This window comes from Echinops telfairi, unplaced genomic scaffold, assembly GCF_000313985.2.
Source record: "Echinops telfairi isolate 266 unplaced genomic scaffold, ASM31398v2 ScPeMD7_31;HRSCAF=116, whole genome shotgun sequence".
In the NCBI taxonomy this organism is placed as follows: Eukaryota; Metazoa; Chordata; class Mammalia; order Afrosoricida; family Tenrecidae; genus Echinops; species Echinops telfairi.
Window position 1 is genome coordinate 13,867,354 of NW_022103928.1, and position 17,527 is coordinate 13,884,880.

The window sequence follows — 17,527 nt, forward strand, 5'->3', positions numbered from 1 at the left end:
ATGTGGGCTTTGTTGCTTCTGAGCTAGATGGCTGCTTGTTTACCTTCAAGCTTTTAAGACCCCAGACGCTATATCTTTTGATAGCCGGGCACCATTAGCTTTCTTCACCACATTTGCTTATGCACCCGCTTTGTCTTCAGCGGTTGTGTTGGGAAGGTGAGCATCATAGAATGCCAATTTTAATAGAAGAAAGTGTTTTTGCATTGAGGGAGTACTTGAGTGGAGGCCCCCATTGAGTGATGTTAACAGTGGAAAAACAAGATTTAGGAGGTCTGAATGGGAAGGGGGCTTGGAGAGAGTCTCCCTGTGCAGAGAAGTTCCAAAGCAGCCATGTCCAAAAGTGTGTGCATATACACTGGACTGGAAGATGTGTGCGAAGCTGCGTGGCCATAGTAATGGGAATCGACGTGGGTGAGAATGGGGGTTCTGGCCCCATTGTTCTAGATGGCCTTGGAGATCCATCGGCCTGCCAGCACAGGCCTCAGAACCCTGGCTGTGGACCTGGGTTGGCCGAGCCTCATTTTCCAGATGTGTGGGACAACAGGAGGGTGTGGCCTCTCCTCTGCAGTTTCCTGGCCTTTTGAGCCCACAGGGGGGTCACTAGGGACACTTTTATTTTGGTCCAGGGCATCCTGACCACAGAGCGAGATGGGACGCTCCTGCTAGCTCCCTTCATTTTTATTTCTAAGTCTTGGGGATCGCAGTTAGTTGGGTTTTGTGACATCTCACACAAGTGTTCTCCCTGTAAAAACCCACTCTGAAATTCTTTTCTTTAGTACGATGGCCCTCTCAGTCAGCATTGTTCTGGTGATTTCCTTTGCTCATGAAATAGGATTTCAAACTGCTGATTTGTATGAAAATTTGTTCTTGTTACAGGTACCTCAGTAACAATGAGCTGACAGCCATCCCATCCCTGGGCGCTGCCTCGTCTCACATCGTCTCTCTGTTTCTGTAAGTGGCTGCAGTTCATGCAGCGGGGTGGGGTGGTGGGGTTGGGGTAGTGGTGGTGGTGGTGGTGTGTATCTGTAAGTGGCTGCGGTTCACGCAGTGGGGGTGGTGGTGTGTGTGTGTCAGGAAGACTTGGCGTTTGCGCGCTCGCAGGTAAAGATGGCGCTTTTCATGGAACGTGCCTTGCTTTGCTGTTTTGAACTTTGCAGAATGAGGAGTTCAACCTTGGATCTGTCTTTTGGAGTCGTTTGCTGCTCTGTAGAGTCCAGACCTCATGGAGCTAGATTGCTTTTTCTTAGAGGGGAAGCCCCAGCTTGGGGCAGTGAATGAGAGTGGAAGGAAGCTGTGTGAAGAAGCACTTAGGATGCTAGTTCCTCCTTGTGCCCATGAGCTTGGCCTTAAAGAAAGGACAGCCTGGCCTCTGAAATCCTTATCACAGTCGCAACCTGTTGACTCTGACTGCACCCTGGGTTTGCTGGAAACCATGAAGAGACGAAGGAAGGAAGCCACATGGGGCCTCTGCTAGGGCTGAGAACCTCGCTTAGCCCTCACCTCTCCAGCAGTCGGGTGGAAGTGGGTGCTGGTGTCTTTTCGAGATAAGTGCGTCCCACAGTTGTTGTTTTTTCTTACAAATTTTACTGGAGTTTTTTAAGCAGCATACCTCCCTGTGCACGCTAAGTTTGACATCCACTTCATTCTATGGAGATTGATGCGGTTGTGATTTGGCAGTTTTTTAACCCATTCGCCCCCTGCATACATCGTTGCTACATGCGGGCTCCGCGGGCTGAATTGAAGAACTTGGCAGGAGGAAACAGCACCGGTCTCGGGGATTTTGCTGGCAGCAGGCTCTCTGCTCAGGAGATGCCGTGTTCCTCTACAGGGGTGTTGAGCAGCACTGTTTCCAAGGCATTGTAGGAACCTGGGATTCCCCTGTAACTCAGCCCCTGCCTTTTAACCTCCTCTTCTTCCTTTACAAAGTGTGCCCTTGGCCCCTTGCATGCAAAGGGAAAAGCTGCGGGGTTGGACGGCAGTGTGAGGTGTCCTGGCATCGTGCACGACACACATATATATAGTAGGTGGGTGACAAAAGGGGGGGGGCTTCCTAGTGGCTTGCTGTCACAAAGCCTCTCTGGTCTTGGCAAGATGTCACCTTTAGGCTCAGTTAAATTAATTCACCAAAGGTGAGCCTAATTAGGGACATGGTAATCCCTTTCGTATACCTAAAACCAGGCAGCTACATGCCCTTTAACCTCCTTGCTGCTGAAAGTGCAGGTTGTGCACCAGAGGTGAAACCTGGGTTCTGAGTGTGTCACGAATGCAGTCTCAGATCCTCTGTGGATCAGCGCAGTCAGCGGTTGCATTGATGCCTGCCCACCTGTCTGCTGAGCTCCATCACTGTGGAGAAGCAGGGCTGTAGCCACGTCTCTGTTACCGTCCCAGAGAGGACATCAAGGCTCCCTGCCATCCTGTCCTTAGTAGGTGGACCTGAGATGCCCATGCCTCGTCCCTGCAGGAGTTGGCAGGTAAATGCCTGAGACCCCAGCCTGCCCCGAGGGCCTGTGGCGCTTTGAATCACACTTTGCTCCGCTGACTAACAGCATATTTCTGTTCCTTGGCTCCAGTGCCAGGAGCAGTGGTGCTGGCTAGCCGGGTTCCATTTGACAGAGTTAAACGATGTAAAGCGATGGGGGGAGGGCTCCTGTCCCTGTCTCTCCCCCTTTAGATTCTATTTGGAAAATTTAGGTTATCATTGGCCTGAAGCTGGTCTCCATCTGACGTGTGGTCAGGGAGTTCCCTGTACTGACCAGAGATGGAAGGGTTACCAGCCTCCATGTTTTTTTCATGGGGCTGTGTTCTCTGATCTTGCTCCCGGAACCTGGATCCTGTGTGACAGGATTATAGAAAATCCCCCTGCCATCTTCCTATGGCTGCAGTTGTGGCCCACACTCCCTCCTCAGGTGACCTCTGCAGGCTGAATGGGATCAAAGCTCCCAGCAAAGTCACCTGCCTTGGCGCCCTGCTGGCACAGTGGTTTGAACCCACAGCTGCTCTGGGGGTAGTGGTGACTTACCTCGGGGTAACCTGTGGCAAGGGGGGTGAGCAAGCCTGGGGAAACACCCCCCGAGGCAGCTTTACTCTGCCCTGCACGGTTGCTGTGAGTATGAATCTGCTAAAGAGCAACAAGATTCAGTCTGTGCCATAGACGTTCACACTAAATCCCAAGTTCTTGTTCCCATTCCCCCTTTCTGGACAGGCAAGAGGACCATGAAAACAATCCAGAACATGCAAAGAGGTAGAATTGGTGTGTGCTGAGGCCAGCTGAGGCCAGTTTTAGGCAGATGGGCTGTCTCTCTTGGATGGAATTTGCTGAATGAGGGGCTGAGGAGATGTTGAATGTATCCAGCACCCTTGTCGATCTTATCCTTGCTGCCTTTGTGACCCTGTAGCCAGGAGACTCATGTCAATGGAAGAAATAGCTCAACATCCCCACGCCCCGCCCCCAATCTGGGAACTCCGGTTGCTGCTGTATTTTCAGTTTGGGATTTCAGCTCAAACCCCTGTGATTACAAGCATTGATTGGCCTGTGGATCTCGGTTGTGTTTGGAAGTTGGCGCTTCATTCCTGCTGGGTGTCGTCTCCTTGCCCCCTTACCCACATGCCTGGCACTAGGTCCCAGTCCCCGGCCAGCACACCCCCTCTGCTGGGCTCTCCCAGCTGGGAAGGCCTTTGGCTGTAATATTGGCGGCTTCGGCTCAGACCAGCATTCCAGGGTTGTGGAAACTGTAGCCCCACAGCTGCCCAATGGCAGTTGGTGATTACTTTCTGATGAAAAGAGGTTAATTCTGCTGACGCGTTTTCAAGCAGCAGTTATCTGCATTTTATGTGTTGAGAATTGTGCCAAAACCACCTGTCCTTAATACAAAGAAAGCACAGCCCTCACGGAGAGCTTTCGGTAGGACGGGGCTGGCGCGAGGCGGCTCATTCTGTAAACTAGCGCTCCGGAAGAGAAGCCCACTTTTGCTATGTTGAGGGTGGGGTTGGGGGTGTTTATGTTTGAGACTTAAAGAAATGTTAAAGTCTAGGAAACTCCTGTAGGATCCCCACAGTACAGCAATTTGGTCAGACGTAGAAGCAGCATCTTCCTGCGGTATTCCTGCACGTGTCCCATTGGAAAGGTGGGTGACAGTGACCATTGTTGCCCCTTTCCCAGTTCTAGGATGAAATCAAAAGCTTGCTGAGAAATGGCCTTTGGTTGTAAAGGTGGGCAGTTCGTGCCGCCTCCTGGCTGTTGGTTATTTCCCGCATGGCACTTTGCTTCACTCCTGTAACTCCTCTTCCAGTTGCTGCTAGATTCCAGGACCTTGTGCCCTAACCAGGAGCCCTGGTGGCATAGTGGTGGCATGGCGGATTGCTCATTTGGCTGCGATCCTCAAGGCCAGCAAGTTTGAAACCATCAACTGCTCCTAGGAAGAAAGATGAGGCTTTCTACTCCTTAACCAGTTTCAGTCTACCCTACCCTGTACACTGAGCCAAAGCTGACTCCGTGAGAGCTCTTTTTGTTTCTTTAACCATACCCTTAACCATACCCTGGCTTTTTTACCCCGGCCTTTGTCATACATCAGCCAGGAGCCACAAGCGAGTGCTAGCTGTGCACAATTACTTGTCAGTTTTTAACACTGCTATTAGAAGTTCTTAGGTTTGTGATGTATTTTGTAACTTTGCTATTACAAGTCCTTACGCTTATGTCGTATTTGGAACACCGTGAGATGATACCTTTTACTCCTAATTCTGTGGGAGAGGAGGGCATTTTCGCAAACTATTTTTAAAAAATTCAGATAAAAGTTATATCACACGGTTTCCTTTTCCTACCATTTCAAAGTTTGCAGTTCAGTGGCTTTACACTATTAGCTAGTTTTCAGAACGTTGCATCACCCCACTGAGAAACAAGGAGCCATTAGCACTTCCCATGCCCCCTTTCCTTCAGCCCCTGGCATCCACTAATGTGAAAACAAGTTTTCATGAGCAAAGTGCCGCCTTCATATTAGCAAATGTAGCTGGAAATAAAAATATCAGCTGCTTTTACCTATGGTGGTTAGCCGAAAACAAACTGGTTAAATGAAAGGATGGAATATGAAAATCTTTATTGTAACTTGGGGAGCAGCAAGGGGGTCGGGGCGTGAGATGTGGTGGCCTGTCTGCGACCCTTGAGTGAGTCACAGTGGGGAAGCCTCCGTGGGGGTGGTGTCCACTAACTCCTTGCTGTGAAGTGAAATCAGTAGGAACACTTAACTCTCCACCAGCCCTCTGCTGGCAGTCTAGGGAGAGCAGGGGAGGGGATGGATCAATCTTCTTCACAGGCTTGTTAATGTAAAGATCAATTCACATTAATGTGTAATTAAAGAGCAAGCCTTCCTGGGGAGGCTGTGGTGATCTGAGCTTGCAGCTGACAGCTCTGGGCTGTGGAGAATAATTAGAGATGCTCAGTGGGGCTCCTGGGGAAGCCAGGGAGAAGGACCCAGAAGGCAACCTCAGAGGGGCCCAGGGCTGTGAGTCAGGCCTGGAGCAAGGGTGATGCTACACTGAGTCACAGTCACCCGACCTTCCTAAAAACTGTGTGTCAGAGGGGAGTTTCACTTTCTTTAGGAGGTGGTTTGAGGCCTCCTGCCTTTCTCTGAACAAAGCTCCCATGAGGACCTTTTCTTATGGCAATCACCTGAAAGAAGACTGTCTGGGGTGCTCTGTGATGAAGCCCTGTGCTTGCTGGCCCGAGGCCGGATCCTTGGGGAGAGCACAGGGTGGAGTGGATGCGGCACAGGGCCCTCGCCTGCTGACCATCTATAAAGTAAGCGTGGCCCTAATCATGGGTGGACTTAGGAGTCGGAGAAACAGCTTAAGTCTTCCGGGAGCCGTCATCTTGGGCTTGGTTTCGGTGCACTCGGTTTAACCTCTTTTGAAGGAAAGCCACTCTGGTGACCTTACTGTATCTCCATTGGAGCTTCATTTGCTCTGATGCTCGTTCACACTCATGCTGTGGAGCCTTCAGAGTTCATGGGACACCCCCGCCCCCCCAATATTAAAACCTTTTATTGTGAATCAGAGCAGATCATGAGTTCTCCATTCAGTAACGCATGCACATTTTGTTCAGCTCATCCATCGCATTCCCACTTTCCCTGTTTTTCTTTTCCTCTCCTCTCTCCTGCCTGGGCGCTGTCCTTGGGTGAAGGACGCCCTTGGATCTTCAGGGGTGGATTATCCTAACAGAGACGGGTGAGCGACAGTTCTGCTCAGACCTGAAGCGTGGCTGAGAGTCAGTATTCCGGTGTGTGTTTGTAACAAACTGAATGTATCCACTCTTGCACTGATGGACATGAGATTGATGCTACAAGAACCCTGGTGTGTAGTGGTCATGTGCTGGGCTGCTAACCCCAAGATCAGCTGTTTGAAACCACTAGCCACCTTGTGGGAGAAAGATGCTTTCTGTTCCCTTAAAGGATTCAGAGATCCACAAGGCAGTTCTCCCCTGTCCTGTGGGGTCCCTCCGTTGGAGCGGAATGGTTGGTGACAGGATAGGGTGACAGGAGGATGGAGAAGGCATGCCTGACTTCTGCCTCGTAGCAATAAATGGGCCTTGGGTTGATGTAGGATCTGGTTCTCCTGTAGCCAAGGAGGTCAGATGTGGCCCCCACCATTTCCCCAGAGGGGAAAAGCTTTAGGTTTCTTTCTGTTGAGAGCAACATTGGTTCTGTATACATGCCCTTTATTGTGCTATGGAATTTGCCTTCTAATTTTGTTGAGTGTTTTCACCAGGTATTGGAGAACATCCACCAATTTTGAATTCTGTTTCCCCAGGGGCTTTTTCAAGCTTCTTTAGGAAGAAACCCCGCTTGCTGGACTGAGTCATTGCCAATCTGCTCAGGCTCTTATGGGCTGTGAATTACTTCGATACATTCCAATGTCATCAGTGTAGCTATGGGGAATTTGTTTTGGAGCGTGGGGTGGAGGGCCCTGGCCGTTGATTGCTTCTGAGGGAAGTGCTAGGGGCAGTGGGTGGGCACCGAGTGGTACAAGGACCCTGGGCAGCATAGATCTGGCCAGGGCCCCAGGTTTGAGGCCCACAGCTGTCATAAATTTATTTCTGCTTAATTTGCTCTTTATTGTTGGCTACTCATGGCTCCCTGAGGGGTCCCGGGTGGCTCAGTGGGAGAGGGTTTGCTTGCTTCCTGTGTGGGAGACTGGGCTGGGTTTCTGGAGCATGCAGCCTGTGAAGCCACCCGCCACCCCTCTGTGGAGCCATGTGTGTTGCAGGGATGCTGGATAGGTCTCCGGGAAGCTTCTACAAAGAGCGATGTGGAGAAGGCCTGTGGATGAAGAGGCCTGAGCCCCCAGGCAACCTCGGGGCCTGGCAGTGTTTTGTACCGTTGGGCATGCGGTCACCAGTCAGGGCCACCTCAGCTGCAGCCAGGGGTGGATTGCCCAACAGTCAAGGTAAGCGCAGGTGGACTGTGTTTACTTACCTGCAGTGAGCAGTTGCACATGTGTCCCACCACAAGCAGGAGCTCTACAGATTAGTGAGTATTTAGAGGAAGCCCACGCTTGCTTTGTTTCCTGGGGACTCCATCCCTGTCAGGGATTGAAGAGCAGCTTTGATTCCCAGGGAAGTGCTGCAGGGCTGGAAGGGAGACACATGCCAGCCATACCTTGAAGCAGCATCTTTGATGTGGCGAAAAGGTGCAGTTGCTCACTGCAGCTTAGTAAGTAAGCACATGTAAGTCAGTGCGCACCTTGCTGATTGGGGAATCCGATGCTAAGGACACCAGGCTGGACAGCAGACGGTGACCAGGTAGCTCAGCTTGCAGGGAGTGCTTGGCATTGGTGAGGTAGGAGATTGAGGGATATCAGCTGGTTGGCTTACAGCCCCTCCCTCCCTGGCAGGAGTAGTCCAGGCATGGAGTCAGGTGTCAGCACCATGCACCTTCCTGCTGATCGGCAGTGTTGGTAGCCCCGGTGGGGTTAGTGGTCATGCATTGGCCTGCTAACCGCAAGGTCAGTTCGAGACCACCTGCTGCCCCTGTGGCTTTACTCCCAGGAAGAGTTGCAGCCTCTTGAAGCTCAAAAGAGCAGCTCCATCCTGTCGTGGAGAGTCGCTATGAGTTGGCATCAACTCAGTGGCAGTGGTTTTGCTTATTTCTTTCATGCTGTCGGCGTAATGACTGGTGGCATAGTGCTTACATGTAGGGTTGCTGACTGCAAGGTCAGCAGTTCAAAACTACCAGGTGCTTCATAGAACTGTCAAGCGTTCACTTCAGAAACTCACAAGGGTAGTTCTACCCTGTCCTGTAATGGCAGGGAGTGAGTTAGGTATTAGATAAATCTTTGCCCTCACCTGAAATATGGATGGTTTTTATTCCAGGTGGACTATTCCTTAAGGGGAGAACTTTACTGTCAGGGAGAATCAAAATCCATCCCGATCCCAGACCCCTGCCTGCTCGAGCCTCCTCCTGTTTCCCCAGTCGGTGAGCGAGAGCCAGCACAGGAAAGCAGAATAACCCGAATGGCTTTATGACGAGGCTGTGAGTTCGTGGACAAGGCTACTCTGAACCCTGGGCCCCGTCCAGGAACTCAATCTGACTAGACAACAACGTGTAAACAAACAATTGTAATACAAGGAGGGGCTGGGGGATGTCTAAAGGGCATCTGCCCCTTTCTCCACTGGTGAGATGGATGACAGGCAGGCTGCAGAAGAAGAGCCATTGGCTCAGGCTTTTGGGTTATACGGGACCTCCTTTCTTGCCTTGGAAAACCGGAAATATTCACCACCATCAATTTCCAAGACTGTACATTTTTATGGGAGCAGAATCTTTCTCCCCTGGAGTGACTGGTCAGTGAGCAAGAGATCGTGTGGTCATCAGCCCGACATGGTATTCATGATACCTTACAAGCAAGAGTAAATTACACACAGGGGAAAAAACACACTCACTGCCCTCGAGTTGACTCCTAGTGACCCATCTTTTTCCCGAAGAGCGGCTGGTGGGTTTGGATGGTCGACCTGGTGGTTGGCAACCCCATACGTAACCCACTACTCACTAGGCTCTGCAAATACAAGCAACGGGCTGTCATGGAGCTGACCCTCATTCACGGTGGACCCACATGTCTCAGAGCAGGGCTGTGCACCACCATAGAGAGGACCATGCCTGGTTTTGTCAGAAGTAGATCGCCAGCCCTTTCTTCTGAGGCACCTCTGGGTGGATTCAAACAGCCAACCTGCTGATTTGCAGCTGCGTGTGCGGTGTGCACCACCCAGGGGCCCCACAACAGAAGAGGCACTTCCTAAATGCTCAGCAGCACGTTGGTTGGAAGAGTACTTGGAGGGGTATTAACAAGATATAACGATTTCCATTTCTAGACCAGCTCCCCACCCCACCCTCACTTTTGTCTGTAGTCCGCAGCTAGGTTCTGCTGGAAGGCAGAGCCCAGCCAGCAGTTTTTAGAACTGCAGCCTCATCAGAAGCTAGAAAGCCAAAGCCCCCTAGAGTCTCAGAATGGCAAAGTAAACATCTCATTCACAAAGGAAGCAGCTCTCTGTCCCCAAGCCTTCACAGGCCCAGCGTGGATGGCCACTTGCCCTAGTCTCAGGGAGCCTGGGGAGGAGTTGCCGGTTACATCAGTAATGACGTGTCATCTTCCTGTTCCCTTGCTTTCTTCTCTCCTTTCTTTTTTGAGTGGGGGTGGGGAGTCTGCCAGATGAGCGGTCCATCTGTAAGTCATTTGCTGAGAAAGCGAGGGAGCACCAGCTGCTGGGGGCTGGGGAAGGGGGGCGGGGGTGGGGGTGGGGGGTAGGAAGGGAGGAGGGGAGGAGGGGATGTTGTGGACCTGGCAGGCTGGGGAGCTCAGTAGTTTAGGATCTGTTGTTTAGGGTTGAGTTTTGTGGGTGTTTGGCTTTGCTTCCTCCTGACCATGTAAGCAAAAGCCCTCATGGTCCAGGGGGGAACAAGGGTTTCCGTAGCCCCCCATCCCGGCAGCCTTGTGGACTGCATTGGTCTCTGCCTAGCCTTGGGTGCTGAAAACCCTGCAGGCTGGGAGAGCCGACCCGGGAGGGGATGGAGCTGACCTGCTCTGCCTATTGCACAACCTCCTGAGTGAGAGGCGCTGGCCCTGGCCCATATCAACAGGCTCCTTCCAACTGGGACCATTTCCTCCTCCTCCTCCCCCCACAACCCCCCCCCCACTTCCTGCAGGTGGCTGGTGTAATCCAATTACCACTGGGAAGCCACATGTGCATATGCGCCTAATCCGAAAATGGCCAGTTTGACTTTGACCTGTGGGGTGACCTTGCAAAGGAGGCAGGGCCTATTGTGTCTGCTCACACCTGGGAGCCATTTTCAGCTTTTATAGCCCAAGTGGAAGAAATGTGTTTGTATTTATGGGGGGGGGGGGCGGGCATTCTTCCATAAGGCCTGTCATTGTCAGGAGATACATAGGGAATATTACCTTCACCCTGCTTGTTCAAAGGCTGGGGTCATTTAAAGATAAAATTGTTCACTCAGCGTGTAACACCGAATCACACGAAATTGCTGTGTTTGTTACTCAGATGTGGTCTGGTGTCAGCAGTGCCATACGGCGCATCCTGTTGAGATTAAGACGTCCCTACAGTGACCGGTTTGACTGGGTGCTTTCCTGGGCTTCAGTTCGCCACCCACCCTGCATGGAGTGGTGCAGTGCAGCTCACACCCTGGCTGTTGGCACTTTGAGGGCACGCAGAGACCTCAGGAAAGGCCTGGCGATTCAGTTATGGAAAATCAACCATTGAAAACCGCGTGGAGCAAAGTTTAAACTTGATCCACCTGGGGGCCCAGGGGGGTTGGAGTCAGCACAGCAGCACCTGGTTAGTAATCACATTTTATGCATGGGGCACCTGAGGCACAGAGAGGGATAGTAACTTGCCTTCGGTCACACAGCTGAGAAGTAGAGCAGGTGAGCCCCTGATCTCTTTCTCCCTCTGGGAACCTGTGCATACTATGTGACTAGAAATGTGTGGACGTCGGAGAGTGGAGAGTGTCTTGTCAGGTCCAGTACTAATCTGGCAAACCTGCTAGCAGTGGGAAGCCCTGTTGCTGCCTGGGGTGCAGTGAGCCGCCATGTGGCCTGAATGAGGTTGTTGTCCAGGCAAAGGCAACACAAGGCCTTAATGGCCTCAAGAGAGCTTACTCCGGGCAGTGCTGGGTTTGACTTTAAGCAGCTATTGCAAAGCCAGCAGGAAATCTTTCTCCAGCCTTGCAAGATTAGGCTGACCCCTCTCCCCCCCTTCCAGGCCTCTCCATCACACTCAGAGTCCATCCATCTGCTGAGAGCTCCGTGGGGAGGTCAGCTTGTCCTCTGGTCTGGGTCAAGCCCAGACTTGTTGGTCGATTCTGCCAGCTCGTGGGATAGCAGCTCTCTGCCCATCGACATCACTTCAAGGCAAATTCCCCTGCTGCTTCCTCACTCCCTGGATGCCTTTCAAACCCAAACAGCTGAGATAAAGGTGCCAATTTGTGTTTTTTCCTCCTAGTTTTGAAGCAGGGCTGGGCCCACTGGTCTCGCTCTCTGCAGAGCCTGAGCCTCTTGGGGCCTGGGGGGCGTTTTGTCCCAGGGGAGAGGTGGGCTACTGTGAAGCAAGCTTTCAAATCCCAGAGCCCCTTTCCCTGGTGACTTTAGAGAAAAAACACAAACAACCCAAACTCAATCCTGAAGGGCTGGGTAGAACTGCCCCATGAGTTTTTCAGTCTGTAACTCTTTAAGGGAGTCTCTGTCCTGCGGAGCAGCTGTTGGTTTTGAACTGCTGCTCTTGCAGTTACTAGCAAAAGTCTAACCACTGTGTCACCAGATTTAGGGAGAAGATAAGTAAAAATGGGCCTCTCCCTCAGAATTTTATATGGAAGGAGCTGTTTGGGACAGTGTAACCCCCATGAGAGGATTCTGGAGTCGAACTGATGAGGGTTTGAGCCCTGCCCTCATCACCACTGCTGTCTCACCTGGGTAGGTTCTCGGTGGCCTCCAGTTGGCTCACCTTAGAGCCATCATCTGCTTGATGACCGTGTGGAGAAGGTTGCCTGGATCTCCTCAGAACAGGGACTGGTGGATGTTGAATGTACAGCATGGTGGGTAGGGTGGACCTTGCCTTTGCTGCTGGCTCTGAGCATTGCTGAAACAAGAGGGCTGCTCTCAGACTGGCTAAGGGCTACTTGTTCAGCTGGACTGTTCAATGCTTGCTGAGCTGTGGTCTCCACAGAAGCAGATCACCAACCTGCTTCTGGTGAGTGGGTTTGAACAGCCCACCTTTTGGCTAGCGGTGGCATGTATAACTGCTTGCACTGGAAGTACCTACTTACACTCACTGCCATCAACTATGCCCAGCATGGCCACCCTATAGGACAGGGTTGAACTGCCCCTGTGGGATTCTGTGGCTCTAACTCTTTATGGGACTAGAAAGCGCTGTCTTTTTCCTGCAGAGCGGCTGATGGTTTCGAACTGCTGACCACCACCACAACTGCAGGTAGCAGCCCAATGTGCAACCTTTACACCACCAGGGCTCCCAGAACCCACCTACCGCCTCTAAAAATGGGTCTTACTTGCAGATTACCGCCTTCAGCTAACTAAGTCTCTTGTAAGAAAGGCACCTGGAGGTGACATTGATAGGTATCCCCATATCTGTTTCTGTGAGGTGACACCACCCCCGCCCTGCTCTCGCTGCATTTGTATTCTTATGAGAGTCAGTGAGGACAGCAAAATGAGGAGACTTCCTTCCTCTGCCCTCATTGCTGATTCTTCTTGTGAATGGCATCTTTAAGAGTAGACCATTCCTTTGACCTAGGGAGGGCCTTAACACCTCTGGGAGCCCAGGGCGTATCACAGGCCAGTTAGGGCCGAGTGGGGGAGGCTTAAGCACTAGCAGTGGTGTTGTGTTGTTTTCCCTCCCTCAAATCTCCCCAGGTCATCCTGTGAACTGTCAAGACATTTTTTCCCTTCATTTTCAGCATCTTTTATTTTGCTGTTGAGGACATAGATGGAAAAACAAGACACCAATTCAGTAGTTGTTATTGCTAACTGGATCCCACATAGATAGTTCTTAAAAGAGCACAGGGTTTAAGGTAGACCTTTGTGAACCAGTAAAGCTGACCTCTTGCTCAGTGCTAAGAAGACTTCAAGGGATGCTCTGGAGTCAGTGTCAGGAGTTCACCCAGCCATCACGGCACCGGGCGATCTAGAGTCCTCGAGAATTTAAAATTTAAATCTAGGCTTGTCTTGTCTTTTGATTGGGATTTTACTATGGCATCTTTGGTTATGAGTGTTCACTCACGGTGGCTGGGCACCATCCAGTTGTTCTGGTCTTAGAAGAAACAGCGACACATTTCCATGTCTTTTCTTAGTCTGGACGACTCCTCCGTATGTTGTCCCTGGTAGGAATAGAAAGTGATTGTTGTGGCAAGGATGGAATAAATCCCACGTGGTCATAGTGTAGGATTCTTTTAGTGTGTGCGGGTGGGTTGCATTTGCTAGCATTTTGTTAGGGATTTTTATATCTGTATAAGGACTATATCAACCGTGGCTTTCTTGTGACTCTGGTTGGTTTGGGTATCAGGCTTCTGTTTGCTTCCTAGAGTGAATTAGGGAGTGGAGTGTGCATTCCTGGACTTCAGGAAGAGAGGAAGCCGTATTGGTGTTGATACTTTTGAAATGTTGGGTAAAATTCTCCAATGGAGGCTTCTGATCCAAGGCTTTTTTGTTGTTAAAGCTGAGAGCTTGCTGTCACGACCCTCCTTGTAGTGTGCTGCTGCCTACGTAGCACACAGCAGCCTCAGCAATGATGAAAGCCCAGGCTCCCGGGAGGGCTGCCCAGTGCGGTGCACGGGAGGCAGGAGGACAGTGAGAGTGCTTCCTATGGCAGCGACCTTGGTAGGTAGTAGCTCACAGTCAGTTTGCAGCGGACAGGGCTGGGCTGCTGTGAGTAGGGAAAGAAGGAGGCTGTTTCTGGGACCACTACCCCCGTGTGGGACAGTGGCAGAGGGAGGGGGAGAAATTACTCTTGCGGAGAAAAGGAACACACAGTGAGGCTCTCATTGCATGCTGCTTCAAGACAGACTGGGGAAGGGCTTGCGGAGCACAGCAGTCTGCAGGACTGGCCGCCCAGCTTCTTCCCATCCTCATTCTCAGCGGCCCTGTGCTAGACGCTCTGCTCTCGGACGAGTGCGCACACGCTCTGGTTCTGAAGCACAAGCTAGCCCAAACGCTGATTTGGCGATCCTCTAGCAGTTGTGCTTCTCAGTCCCCCCATCGGTCTTCAGTTCCCCCATGCTCTGGGAACGAGTCCTCACTCCTGAGAGAACGATTAAGTTGTCCTTGGAAATTGGTTCCCAAACAAAAAGTGTTCATGGTGGACACAAGTTCGGTTGTCTCGAAGAGCCTGGCCTATGGGGTCACCTGAGGGAAGGGAAGGCCAAAGGCTACAGGAGTGGGCACAGTGGGGTGGGTCTCCCTGGAGAAGCCCCATTGGGCCATTCCTTGCCAAGCGTTTCAGCAGAGAACATTGGCTCCTGCTCTGCCTCTCCTCCCGGCGATTGGGATATCCAGGGTGATTTCTGTGCTGCAGTGTCAGCCCCTTCACTGCATCCAGCCCAACAAATTGTGCACACGTCTGGGTGAAGGAGAGATGTCCTTCCTAAGGCCTGTCCCAGCATAAGCAGTGTCCAGAGAGGGAGTGTGGTGGTGATTGCCAAACACCTCATTCTGGAACTTTTCACAGGTCACTGACTTCTGTCCCTGCTTCCAGACGAAAGGTCTGCTCCCACATCAGCGATACTTAACCAGACTTAAGAATGTGTGTGCTGCTCCCCCCACTTGTTAGCGGCATGCTCTGTGGCGGAAGCATCCATCATTAGTTGATGTGGGAAACCCTTAGGTTGTAGGGTCCCGGGATCCTGGGAGCAGTTCTGTCCAGGAGGCTGGCTGAGTCATAGGGTCCAGTGTGGAAGTCCACTTGCAGTGATGCTGTGGGTCAGCCTCATGGCCAGCCTTTCTTGGGAAGGCTCTTCAGGGGGCTGGCTCCAAGGGGCCTGGCCTCCCCACCCACAGTCAGTGTCGGATGAAGGCATGAAGGAGGACTTCTTCTTCCTCTCTTCCTGTTAGCCATCGTCCCTTTTCAGCGCTGGCTCCTGGCACCATCCTTCCTGTTCTCACAGCACTTCCTGCCTCGAACCTGGAGTCAAACGGCCTGTATTGAGAGCCCACAGGGACTGGGTGCTTTGTGTGTAGTGGCCCCTTGGTCTGGAAGGCCTGTCCCTCCTTTCCCCTCCCTTGCCAGCCACACAGAGAGAGGGGCATTGCAGCCTCTCTGAAAATTACACACTGAGCAGCAGTCGGTTTCTGCAGGTGTTGGTAGGTGTATGAAGAGGAGGTTCAGAACCTTTCGTACCCTAATGTTCACTCTAAGCCCCTAATGAGAAGCGGCAGCCGACCCGCCATTTGTTTCATCACAGCTCTTTCAAGGTTTTTGTTTTTCTTTTTGGGTGAAGGAGGTTCCAGGAGGGTGAGGGATGGTGGAGAAATCCCACCTGTAGCGCCATGCTGCCAGGGAAGGCGGGCCGTGCAGCCTGCCGTGTGTGCCGGCTGGGCTCTGTTCGCGGTCAGCCGGATCATCTCCTGGCCTCCCTTCTCCGTCCCAGCCTCAGTCTTCTGTGCCACCTCGGACACCTCTCTCGCCGCTGCTTTAATGCACATTTTAGTCTGACATGGTTGTGGATTTCACAAGCACTGTGAAAAAGAATGCAGAAAGAGGCGTTTCAATGCCATTTCCTCCAATAGCAATGTGTTGTCTGACTCTGCGTCCAGGGCATTGACAGTCAATGTCATGGGAACAGAGCCGCAGGTTGGGAGTAATTCTCCGCGGATTCATCCAGGTTGTTGGTGTTCCCATATTGCAAAAGTGTTTCAAGGTAGAGAGAGAGATGCCAGAGGCTGTGTAATCCCCTACCTATTCATAGACCGGGCTGCTTCCTGGTTGGAGCCCTGGGGAATGCAGTTACCTGAGCGTCATGTTTGGCCCTTGTGTGAATCAGCGGCCCAGGATGCGGCTACTGGGCTGGCGTAGCTGTCAGACTCCCCCGTTGTCTCTCCTGGTTTTGTCTCACCAGCAGTGTATGAAAGGACCTTCCTTCCCCTCATCCTCACCAACATTTTCTGTTAGCACCATAAAAAAATGTCCTCCCAGTCTTAGCCACCTGTGTGTCTTGGTTTTCGTGGGCTGCATTTCCCCAATCATGATGGTCTAGAATACTTGGCACACATACTCACGTGTACGCCTTTGCCGTGTGTGTATTCATTCTTCAATTGGACTGTTCCTTTGCCATTGCGTTTCGAGAGATTCATTACGTATTCCATTTCCTGGCTCTTGATATGTGGCTGGCAAATACCTTCTCCCCACCTGTACTGGGGTCTTCCACAAAACAATATTGGTTTTGGGGAAGTAGGGTTTATCAGTATTTCCCTTTTGGGGGTGGCCCTTTATGCCTTACAAGGATGGGCTCAGGGTGCAGAGCCTTGCTGCTGCTGGAGTCCGAGCTGCGCCCCTTTGATGTTGTAACAGCTCCTACCATCTTCGGGGAGGATAAGGGCTACATTACAGAGCTGCCTCCATAATCCCACCCCACACCCTTCACCCCTCCCAACGGGCAGTATCATATGCTGAAGGCTTGGGAAATTGTGCATTAAGAGATATCCCAAATCATATGATCTAGAGATCAAAAGTCTGCCAGATGGGGCAGGAAGCAGGCCTGGTTTTATTTTTAAAGGCCCATCGTCGGTGTCAGTCCCCAGAGCGGGGAAGAAAGGATCTTGTCTCGGAGGCTGCAGCCAAGTGCTGAAACGGCCTCTTCCTCCTCCTCTTCCTGGAATCCAGGGCTGTCGGAAGCTGGCATGTGGACCCTGGGAATGTGCCAGTGGCCAGCAGAGGGGGTGCCCCTTCTGAGTGCACCCACAGCCTGCTCCTTTTAGCTCTAGGTGTCTGATGCGTTTCTTGTGACACACTTTGTCTCCCCAGGGTGTGGCCCAGCTGCCCCAGTAGGCAGACCCTTGGGCTTGTCTCTTGTATCCTTGGACTAAGACCTTAATCTCCCTGAACCTGGGCTTTCTCCTATTCATTGATCAGTTGAGAGGATCCGGTATAGCACTGCTTGTTTTCAAGTGGGGCATGCTAAATCAATTTGGATTATTTCTGACTGTCAAGATTGAGGGGGGTTGTCCTCTGAGGTGGTTGTGCAGGATGAATGGATGACAAGTCCCCATCTAGTCCTCTCTTCCCAGGCCCACCCCCCTTCAAGATTACGCCCAGTGGGTTCTGTCACACTTCCTGCCGAGTAAATGAGAGCCACTCTCAGCACCTATTTAGAGACGAGAGACTGGCTGCCCCAGCCATCTTAATAAATAGATGAGGTCTGGCTGAACCCTGCAGCAGCTGTGTGTGCTGACACGCTGTGGCTGAGTGCCTGGGAGGCCCATGGGTGCCTCGGGGAGTGCAGAGGGATGGTATGTGTGGTGGTTCCAGGTA

General features: G+C 51.9%; 1 protein-coding gene across 1 annotated transcript in view; it reads left to right on the plus strand.

Annotated features, from left to right (window-relative positions):
- The window catches only part of LRIG1 (leucine rich repeats and immunoglobulin like domains 1), a 105,197-nt gene that overhangs the window by 56,056 nt on the left and 31,614 nt on the right, over positions 1–17,527 (plus strand). Inside the window, exon 5 of the mRNA XM_045290123.1 lies at positions 877–951. Coding sequence (XP_045146058.1) covers positions 877–951 — 75 coding nt within the window. The remainder of the gene's footprint in view (positions 1–876; positions 952–17,527) is intronic.